The following is an 11,658-nucleotide window of genomic DNA, read 5'->3' as shown; positions in this document are numbered from 1 at the left end:
TGTTCTTTTATTCCAATCTCCTTTCTCCCAAAGCAGTGATCTTCCAGTACTTGCATTTCTTATTCCAGCTGTGAGAAGGAAGGGGAGCACTTTATCTTGTGAACCATGGTCATTATGCTTTTTTCCCCCATCCACTAAGTTGATGCCTATAGCTTTCCAAATATCGGTGAAGGAATTAGCCAGGCTGCCCTCAGCACCAGGACAGCGTTTTATGTGGAGGGTAGTAGGTCCAATAGTTACTTTCCGATTAAATAAAAGGAAACCTTTACTGTTACACATATGGTAGAGAAGATGGAAATAGCATGAAGCGGTCTCCTTTATTGTAATTTCCCAGTACACTGTGTGGAATCCCATAATATGCTAGTGGCATAGATCATGAATCCTCTTCATTATTCCCGGGCCACCTCACAAAATGGCACTATCCAGCAAAACATTATTTAGTAGCAAAATATATTTTAATTGAAAAATCATTTTAAGTAACTGAATAAAAATGTGTATCAGGAACTTTCCCCATAGACAGGAGAATATGTACATTTTGTGAGAGTGGAGCAGCATCTATTTAATATATTTTTATATAGAAAATACAGGCATATTTAAAAAAAGAAAGTATGTCACAAGAAGTAACAAAATATAACACACAATAAAAAGGTAAACCAAAAGTAACAAGTTGATTAAAACAAGACAAGACCCAGCACCGTGTTGGAATGTCTTTGTGTAAATTCTGGGATGTCCAGGACTGCCAGGAAGAGATGATCCTGCATTTTAGGAGAGCTGGTTGGTTGTGCAGTGGTTAAAAGCCAGTCCTCCTTTTCCTGGAACAACAACAAAAAAAAGAGATTCAACAGAAAAGACTGAATTGAAGGAGGAACAGCCATTTGGGGGCTGATTAAAACGCAAATGAAAGTCTCAGATACCTGGGCATCATCTGTGATGTTGTTTGGATAGATGGGGGCCATTCCTTGAGAAAACAAAGGGACATGGAGGAAAAGCGCTAACATATGAAAAGATGTGAGAATCAGCACACTGGAGTTTTAGTCCTGGCTCTGTCACTAGTTTCCTGTTTGATAATCCGCTCATCTGTACAATGAGGGGTTTGGACTTGGTTAATCTGAAGGTCTCTTACAGCGTGAACCGTCTGTGGGTGTTTTTTTTTTTTCTTTTTTATAAAATGTTAAATTTATTTTTGGTTGCGTTGGGTCTTCATTGCTGTGTGTGGGCTTTCTCTAGTTGTGGTGAGCGGGGTCTACTCTTTGCTGTGGTGCGCGGGCTTCTCATTGCAGTGGCTTCTCTTGTTGCAGAGCACGGGCTCTAGGCGCGTGGGCTTCAGTTGTTGTGGTGTGCGGGCTTCAGTAGTTGTGGCACGCGGGCTCAGTAGTTGTGGCTCGTGGGCTCTAGAGTGCAGGCTCAGTAGTTGTGGCGCACAGGCTTAGTTGCTCCGCGGCATGTGGGATCTTCCCGGACCAGGGCTCGAACCCGTGTCCCCTGAATTGGCAGGTGGATTCTTAACCACTGCGCGACCAGGGAAGACCCCGTCTATGGTTTTTATTTATGGCATCTGTTTAGGATTCATTTTCTGCATACAGAGATCAGAGGAAACAGTCTCTTCCTTAAGGATGGAGCTATCTAGGAAGAATACTGGGTCAGTCTTATTCATCATCAGAGAAGGATGCAGGTTGAAGGATTTAATGAATGCCACAGGGTGTTTCTCCACCAGCTGTCACAGATGCCCAGAAACTTCTCTGTCAACCACCATTGATTGAGCATCAGTTTTTGTGCCTATACTAAGTATGAGGGAGACAATCTTTAAGCCACTCAATCTCGTGGGAGAGAAGGAAATAAATATTATTTGTAAACATTTATTATTTTGATTTCTCAGAAAAGCTTTCTCCCTGTCCCATTTCAGGGAATTATACTCCACTTTTCTTTCTTCAGTGAATTGTCAGTCTCTTCTGCCCTTTACCCAAAGGTATGGTAAAAGTTTTAGCAAAATGACTTTTCACGTTAGTATAACATGACCTAACCTAGGATCACCATTGACTGATCGATCTATGGTGGGCCCTTGAATCAATGTGGACTCGTGACTTCTTCTCCTGGATTTTTAAACTGGGTCAGCACACTATTTCTGTAGATGCTGGAGTGTGACAGGTAAAATGGGGGCTCTATAAGCAGTTCTGTCCTTCCATGCGAACTGAATAGCAGAGGAAAGCACTCTGCAGCAAGAGAGCCGTGGAGAAGATGCTGGAGAGAGGAGGTGAGACGGGAGGTGAGAGACTTCAGATGGCTTTCAAGAACTCAGTCTGGTCGTCCTGATGCTGAGCCAACCCATGTCTTTGGGTTCCATACACGATCCCATTATTGTGATAACAGATTCCTTTCTTTGCTTAAGCCAGTTAGAGTTGCAGTAAGACAGTCGTAGCTAATTCAGGTCTCCTAGAAAAACCCATCACAGCATAAGGAGGGGCAGGGGGGCTACTGAGGCCTCTGGGTTGACCTTTCCTTGAATGTGGGAAATGCCTCTAAGGTGAATTTGCCATCACTTTTTTGGATTCCTTTATCAACCTTTTGTGTAAAAAAATCTAGAAGATTGTGTTATCTTTATTAATAGACAGTATTTTAACATAAGCTGATAACTACCCTTCCCTTGGTCAAGAAAAAGCTCCTTTGACCCTTGAACAATGTCGGGGTTAGGGGCGCTGACCCTCTCAGCAGTCAAAAATTGGTGTACAACTTTACATTTGGTCAGTCCTCTGCTGTTGTGGCTCTGTGTCCACAGAGTCAACCAGATCGTGTGCGCTGTACTGTGGATTTATTGCAAAAAATCTGCATACAGGTAAACAAATCCATGTTGTTCAAGGGTCAACTGTATTTTGATATTAGGGAGTCACGCAAACGCTGAGTTTCCTTTTCTTATCTGTAAAATGAAGCAGTTGAAACATAAAGTCTAAAATTATAAGAATGTTACAAATACTTCCTGTTCCTTTTTGAGTCACTGTCATTCTTAATCCTTTTATTCTCTCTCTCTCTCTCTTCTATTCTTTGCTCTCTTTTTCCCAGCAATTCTCTCCAGTTTGACTTCAAGCTCTTTCGACTCTGCTCTCAGGTAAAATGATCATCTTTATCTTGGAAACTTCTAAGTATACTTGTACAATCCAAATTTGTCCTTTTGGGTTCAGTTTTTTTTTTTTTCTCTGCAGAGATGGCATATGTTTGAGGTGATATGAAGAAATTCATGGGCATGAGACAGATTTTTTTGTTAATTAAGGTTGTATTTAGATAGATTTTTGTCTTTGCAAGTTGACTTTGATATTCCAATCGAAATGAAATAAAAGGACATGGAAAAATAAAAGCTCTTTTCAGTTAACTTTTAAAAATCAATATGGAAATATCCATTTGTTTTTAATGATTCCTATAAGATGGAAGTAAATATACAAAATACAAATCTAAGTGATGTAATACAATGATGTATATTAAAAGTTTTAAAATAGAGCTGGTGATGTTCCAACACTGCAATATTTGTGAGGACAATGTTTTAATATTGAAAATATTTTGTCAACGGTATGATGCGATATGTAATCAGAATGGTATGTTACTGGCATAAAAACAGATGCATAGATCAATGAAACAGAATAGAGAATCCAGAAATAAATCCACACGTACATGGTCAGTTAACTTACAACAAAAGAGCCAAGAATATACAATGGGGAAAGGACAGTCTCTTCGATAAATGGTACCGGGAAAACTGGACAGCTACGTGCAAAAGGATGAAAGTAGACCATTATCTTACACCATACACAAAAATCAACTCAAAATGAATTAAAGATTTGAATGTAAGACTTGAAACCTTAAAACTCCTAGAAGAAAACATAGGTGGTAGGCTCCTTGACGTCAGGCTTGGCGTGATTTTTTTTTGGATTTGACACCAAAAACAAAGGCAACAGAAGCAAAAATAAACAAGTGGGACTACATCCAACTAAAAAGATTTTGCACAGCACAGAAAAGCATCAGCAAAATGAAAAGTCAATCTACTGAATGGGAGAAAATATTTGCCAACCATATGTCTTGTAAGGGGTTAACATCCAAAAAATATAAAGAACTCATACAACTCAAGAGCAAAAAAAACTCCATCTGATTAAAGAATGGGCAGAGGACCCAAACAGACATTTTTCCATAGAAGACACACAGAAGGTAGGTACATCAAAAGACGCTCAACATCCCCAATCATCGGGAAACACAAATTAAAACTACAATTAGACATCATCTCACACCTATTAGAATGGCTATTATCAAAAAGACAAGAAATACCAAGCATCGTTGAGGATGTAGAGAAAAGGAAACCCTTGTGCACTACTGGTGGGAATGTAAATTGGTACAGCCACTGTAGAAAACAGTATGGAGGTTCCTCAAAAAAGTTAAAATAAAACTACCATATGATCCTGCAATTCCACTTCTGGGTATTGAACTGAAGAAAACAAAAACACTAACTCTAAAAGATATCTGCACCCCCGTGTTCATTTCAGCATTATTTACAATAGCCAAGACATGGAAACAACCTAAGTGTCCATCAGTGGATAAATGGATAAAGAAAATATGTGTGTGTGTACACACACACACCCCTACATACCACAATGGAATATTATTAAGCCATAAAACGAATGAAATCTTGCCAACTCTGACAACACGGATGGACCTTGAGGGCATTATGCTAAGTGAAATGAGTCAAAGAAAGACAAATACCATATGATCTCGCTTGTATGTAGAATTTAAAACCAAAACCCAAACCAAACTTACAGATACACAGCACAGGTGGGTGGTCGCCAGAGGTAGCGGTGGGGGTAGCAGGTGAGCAAAATGGGTGAAAGAAGTCAAAAGGTACAAACTTCCAGTTATAAAATAAATGTCATGGGGATGTAATGTATAACATGGCAATTATAATTAATAATGCTGTATAGCACATTTGATGTTGCTAAGACAGTAGATCTTAAAGGTTCTCATCACAAGAAAAACATTTTATGACTATGTACATGGACTTACATAGTTAACTAGACTTATTGTGGTGATCACTGTGCAAGATATACATACAAATATTGAATCACTATGTTGTACTAATATACTAAACTAATACAATGTTGTATGTCCATTACACCTCAATAAAAAAGTTTAAGTTATTATTATTTTTTAAAAATTATTTCAAACTATTTCTCCTTTGATTTATTTTTGTGATAATCTTTTCTCAACTATGATATTTATCTGGTTAGAAATGAGAAACCAATTGCTAGGACATATTTTTACATAAATTTTCTTGTAGTCCATTAAATACTGACTATATATACCATAAAAAATATGAAACAAAATTTTGACTTTAAAAATAAACATTCCTTATCAACTTCAATTCTATTTTTTATTATAAACAGGAATAGAAATGAACATCAATAAAACATATTGAGTTTGTTATTTATTTGCATCCTTGCATATGAAGGGTGAAATCTTCTTTTCAAGAAGGCAGTTAATTTATTTGTTTAATTAACGCTTTTTCCTTTTTTGGCGGGGGGAAATATGGAACACTTCACAAATTTGCAAGTCCTCCTTATGCAGGGGCTATGCTAATCTCTGTGTTGTTCCAATTTTAGTATATGTGCTGTAACACATATGTGTTTTTGAGAAATCATTGTTTTATTTGTCAATCCTTAACTAATACTTCTTCATTTGGTTTTAGTTCAAATTTAGGGAATATCTCAAAATGGATAGTTTTGGATACAAAATGCTTACATTCAAACTAGAGGTACCTTCTGGCTCTTGAGACAACTAACTTGAATTCAGTCTCCTTAATTAAGTTACAGATAAATAGTAGCTTTTGGTTGTCTTACCTGGAACAGTCATGTCCTGTCCAAGCCGAGAGACAATGGCATCGGTTTGGTCTTACGCATTTTCCACCATTTAAGCAGGGAGACTGGCAAACAGCTGGGATGAGAAATTCATGTATTTATTTAATGAATACTGAGCAATTCTGAAGATGCCCATGAAGGCAGGCAGAATAAGATTTGACTCTGCTTTCTGCTCCAGCCGCCACCATTCCTCATGGACCGCATCCTGCTACTTTGCTCGACCTCATGTCATTACGTGGTACCACCTCCCTTTTTCCTTCCAACCGAGTCCATTTTCATATTTAAGCCCCAGGTTAAGTTCTGCCTACATACTGAAACCTTTGCTGATAACTCAGTGGACTGATTTTTCCCTTTAATCTTTTTATTTGTTCAACCAATTTGACACATACTGTTTTGAACTGTAAATTATTCAAATACTCGATGAGACTGTAAGTCTCTGGAGGGAGCCAGCGCTGAACTCTATGACCGATGAAGTCATTACATCAGACATCAACCCTTACAACAGATCAGGCACGCAGATTGTCTAACATGACAGATGATTCAAAAGCCCTTTGTGTTTGCTAGGAAACGTATTTCATGGCTTTTACCATTGGAATTACAGAACCTGGGGTAGAGTTAAAAATTAGCCACAGGTGAAACCCTGACTGAACACCCAGAGATTTACTACGCAGACAACGTTCTCATGAGTCCTTAGTCTCAGAGTCAAACACTTCATCTGCATGAATCTATCTGTTAAAAAACCTAAGGACACTAAAACCTGATGAAGACCAGTCCGTTTAACGTATCAAAGAAAACATAAAATGTCTGTTGGGAGAAAGCTGGAAACGAGACACATTTAAGTCTCATGATTTCAGCCTCATTATAGCTTGGAAAGAGCAGGCTTCCCCAGAGGAAAAACCCATCTTTGGTGAGAGAAAAAGAAATGTCACTTCTCTAATCACTCATTCATAAAATATGGGGAAATGTCAGCAATCCAGGCACTGGATAAGCACTGAGAGAGGACAAGATGGAAAACACCAATCTTTGCCCTTAGCTTTCTTGACGAGCAAGCTAACAGAACGAGCGTATTTGCAATATAACAAAAAGGAAATTATGAAATAAAGCAGGGTTAAAAATAGCAAAAATAAAACCCAATCATCCACAACTAATTCTCCATATCTGCTTGCTAATGTATATAAAAAAAATTACTCTTTTTCAAGAGCATGCTGATTCAGTGGTACCTGACTGTACTAACAAGTTTTTTTTATTATTTTCAGTTCTCTGTCTAAAAGCCTAACTTTCCTCCTTCCTTATAACATGGGTGCCCCCAACGTTCCATTCTGGGCCACCTTCTCATGCTACAGGTCTTCTGCAAAGACTGACTTTTTCTCCCCCATGAATGTTTTCCAATGATGACTGACATATTCCTATCTTCAATGTAGATGAGTCTTCTGGGAACCTAAACCATCATCCAATTGCCTGTCAGACCTCTCCCTTTTATGTTCCACTGGCCCCTCAAACTCAGCATGTCCTTACTTACTTAACTCCTTTTCTGTACCTTCAAACCTGTTCCTCTTGGGTTCTCTGTCTCAAGGGTAGAAGTGGCACCGCCTTCCACTCAGGGGCCCAAACTGGAAATATCAGTCTTGACTCCTTTCAGACCTTTCCTCCTACAATACATCTATAACCAAGTAGTGTTGACTCATCTCCCGAACTTCTCTCTAATCCATCCTTTTTGGTCGTCCTCATTTCTCTAGACTTCATAACCTCTTGCCAAATTCTGCTTTGATAACTCCCTAACAAGTCTCCCTAGTTTGAGTCTTGCTTTCCGCCCTTCTCCATACTGCTGCCAAAATCATTTTCAAAAAGAAAATCTGATCACATGATTTTCCTGCTTAAGACCCTTTAGTGGCTTCTGTGGCTCAGAAGACATAATCCAGCATCTTGAACTTCGCACGCGACGCGCTTCCTAATCTGGCTCTGCCCATCTTACAGCTTCATTTCAGCCACACCCCTCCACTGCCTCGTGGCTTCAGCTCTATTTTGCTGATCACATTTGTGCTGCTCTTCTACGCCTTTGGCTAGAATGAGCTCCTCCTGGTGACTCCTCTTCCTTTGATTCTGTGCTTGGAAAGTCTTTTCTGAATGTCTGCACTTGGGTGGTTTACCCATCTTCACTGTTGTCCTTTTAGAGAATTCAGTTAGCCTCTAGTCACCTACTTATAGGCCACTCTGTATCCCTTCTTATTTCTACATGGATTCTGGAGGGCAGGAGCTCCTGTTTTATACACTTTTGTATATTTAATATCAATACTTAGTGGGTATAAGTGGGATATGGGCTGAGGTAGCTGCAGCAAGATTGAAAAAAAAAAGACTACATGGCTCATGTCATTAAGGTGCTTAATGTCAGTTAGGGAGCTAAGGAGCTAAAAGAAATACAAATAAAATCAGATCAACTGAGCTTTAAAATGACATGGTTCTAGCTAATTGTGTAATATCTATAGACATGGGATGTTAGAAGATAGATTATCGTGGTAGAGAGCAAGTTTAGGGACAAGAGGAAACTTAGGCAGGGCTTTGGAGGTTGGGTCAAGTTCCAATAGGTAGAGGAAGCCACACCTGCAGGGGACAGGATGTGACTGGCAGGATGGGAAGTAAGCTGTATCAGGTGTGCTGACGCCAGTCTGAGAGTCAGAAGAATTTGGGCTGGATGTGAAGACAACAGGCAACCATCTTAGGTTCTTAAAAAGGGCAATTCATGCCCAAGGTAGTATGTAATGGTGTTTTGGAAAAGGAGATGGGAAGGTCAAGTAGCAGACTCTGGCGGTGATCCAAAGGAGAGGTCTTTTACTAGCTGGTGATAGTGGGGATAGAGTAAGATGCAAGAGATACTGTGCAGGAAGGAACAGAAGGAGTGCTGACACTGGTAATCTCAGATGAAGGGGAGGGAGAGTGGAGGATGTCTCCATCTGGAAGCATGATGCCTGGGAAAGGGCAAGGCTGGTTTGCAGGTAGGTTCCATTTTGTATGCATGAGAGATATAGATAAATACCAAGGTTGATTTGTAATAAAGAAATACCAAATAGATTGCCGTAAGAGTTTCAAATAAAAGCTTCAAATTTAGCCTCCGGTATCACATTTTTCCTTTCCTACACTCATGGATGCCTCACTTTTGGCTTTGTGTGGGGTGGATGCACATCTGATTTTGCCTTTCACTACCATTTCCCTGGCTTACTTATTAATAGTGCCCCTTTCATTCTCAAAAACGTCCCAGTCTGGAGGCTAAATTATATGGTCACCCCAGCCTCAGAGCTCATGACAAGCTCTGGTGTCAGCTAGCCTGTTCTACTTTACAATTAACCTCACTAGGAGGTGGTATACATATTATTTACAGGAGGAATAGTGGAGTGTTAAATAAATATAGCAAGTTCTTTGCTTTTAATAGTTGCCTGAAAATTAGGACATTAAAAAGGTAAAAAAATCTATCATTTTAAACTGTTTGATTTATTAGACAATTACTGAAAATCCTATCACACGCAGGTACTATGCTAGGTACTGAAGATATAAAGATCACACAGGAATATCCCTGCCCTCAGGTGGCATATAATCTAGTGAGGGCAGGGAAAGATCAATAACTAAGCAATTAAACAGATATCAAAGTACAGTGGGATAAATGCCCGTATTTGAGATAGACAAGGGTTACTAAGGGGACATGTTTGTCACCAACAAATCAACAACAGTTTGTTACTGTCTTCCATGATAAGGAACCATCTCTTGTTGAGTTTTTTCACTTTAACTTAAATTGTATTTATTTAGAGCCTTGTTCTTTCTAGATAGGTACTTTGAATTTAGTGATTTAGCTTCATAGATGATTAAAATAAATATTCTTCCAAACTTCCGCATTATGTTTCCTCTACATTCTGCAAAATAGAGCAAATGACATGGAGAAGGCTGACAATTGAGTCGACTCAGATGCTCTTTTTTGTCACACGACCCCGAGAGGTGTCTCTGAGGCAGCCATAGGTTCAGCATTGAGACCGCCATTCAAGGGACCACCTTGAGGAATGATTTTTTTTTTTTAATTTTTTTTTGGATCTTTTCAACCAAGATCCCATGCGGCATGCGGGATCTTAGTTCTCCGACCAGGGATTGAACCCATGACCCCTGCATTGGAAGCGTGGAATCTTAACCGCTGGACCGCCACGGAAGTCCCTTGAGGAATTCTTGAGAAATTCGGATACCCTTTTGTTCTGCTGCCACCTCTGAATCTAAGTCGCACTCATCAGTGTCCTCTAGGGCTTCACGGAGTCAAGTCACCAAGAAAACAAACCATGAGAGGAGGCCTACCTGTGTGACAGCGGGACCCTGTCCAGCCAGATGGACAGTCACACTGATAAGGTGCCACACAGCGACCGCCGTTCAGACAGGGAAGAATGCAGATTGCTAGAAAGGAGATCCAAAACGATTTGATCAAAACACACACACTCAGATATGTTCAACTGTTCAAAAAACATTTTCCAGGAGGAGTAAAACCTTGGATGACCCACTAGATAATCTTCCGTATGTGCTCTGTTTATTAATCAGTATCATTGGGAAGACACAATCCAGAAAGTCAGTCTGGACCCTCTACCTGATGTAATGACTCTAATGCCAAATGCACTCTTTCCGAGAGGACACACCGTAATCGATGCCTGCTAAGTGCTTTGCTTTCTCTTCACAAACTAAGCAGAATGTTCTCCATTTGTTATCGTTTCAAGTTTCCATTACAAATTACATAAAATGCTCTAAGAGGGTTTGGCTACCTCGAGATTCTCTTCTTGCCTTTAATTAAATGTGAGAATGGGAGTCAGATAAGCTCTTCCGTGGACTGGTGTTGGCAACACATTAGTAAGTGATGGGACAGCTCAGCCTTTATTTTCTTGGAGCTGAGGCCCCGATGGTGACTGAATGAGGCCTCCCCTACACCCTCCACGGCAGATCACTTCTCCTACTAGAAATTACTGAGTTCTGTAAAGAGGCGTAGTCTGTTTCAAAGGAGTGAGACTGTCTACTGGCTTGGTACTCAAAGCACGGTTCTCAAACCCAAAACGTTGGCATTATGTAGGACTTGGCTAGAAGTGCAGAATCTCAGGTCCCAACCCAGATCTACCAAATCAGAATCTGCATTGAACGTCTCCCAGGTGTTCTGTATGCACAGTAAAGCTTGGGAAGGCCTGCTCTAATGCATACAGCACATGTTCAGTGAACTAAGCCAAGCCTGTTGTTACCCCCAGGGTAAATGCTTCCCGAGTCTCTGGATCCTTAGCATTATAGCAGGCCATGTGTGGGAGCCCTAAGTGGGAAGGCAGGATTGGAGAGAAGAAGAAGGAAAAATGCAATTCTCTTCTTTCTGAATCACTGTGAGAACACTTGCTTTGGTGAGCTGTTAGCAGCCTAAATTGATTTCCATCCTATATTTTCCTTTCTAGATTAGCTGAAATAGTTACACTTTAGAATCTCTTATAAAATGTCTGGCCTTTAAAAGAACTGATATAGACCAATGGCCATCATGTTAGTGACTCAATGTGATTTACACATTCCCAGTGAAACATGAAATCATTTTATCCATACATATATATTTTTTAAGATATTGAAACAAAGTATAGTTTAGACATTAAAAGAAATTAAAACTATTCATTTACATTCTTTTGGAAATTCAAATTTAAATGCATTTCCATGAGGATCGAAATTCTATGTTAATTTATCAAGTGCTGTATAGATATGAGAGTACCAACTTTCCTTACTTTCTTAATTGGGA

General features: G+C 39.6%; 1 protein-coding gene and 1 pseudogene across 1 annotated transcript in view; both read right to left on the bottom strand.

The window, feature by feature from the left end:
• Positions 1–321: 321 nt before the first annotated feature.
• Positions 322–11,658, bottom strand: part of SVEP1 (sushi, von Willebrand factor type A, EGF and pentraxin domain containing 1) — a 183,517-nt gene continuing 172,180 nt past the window's right edge. The window contains 3 exon segments of the mRNA XM_032636134.1: positions 322–812; positions 5,865–5,958; positions 10,209–10,304. Coding sequence (XP_032492025.1) covers positions 791–812; positions 5,865–5,958; positions 10,209–10,304 — 212 coding nt within the window. The 3' untranslated portion in view covers positions 322–790.
• Positions 5,548–5,644, bottom strand: LOC116756237 (annotated as a pseudogene).

The sequence above is a fragment of the Phocoena sinus genome, chromosome 6, assembly GCF_008692025.1.
Source record: "Phocoena sinus isolate mPhoSin1 chromosome 6, mPhoSin1.pri, whole genome shotgun sequence".
Taxonomy (NCBI): domain Eukaryota; kingdom Metazoa; phylum Chordata; class Mammalia; order Artiodactyla; family Phocoenidae; genus Phocoena; species Phocoena sinus.
Note: the sequence above shows the minus strand (reverse complement) of the source record. Positions and strands in the feature narration are given on the sequence as shown.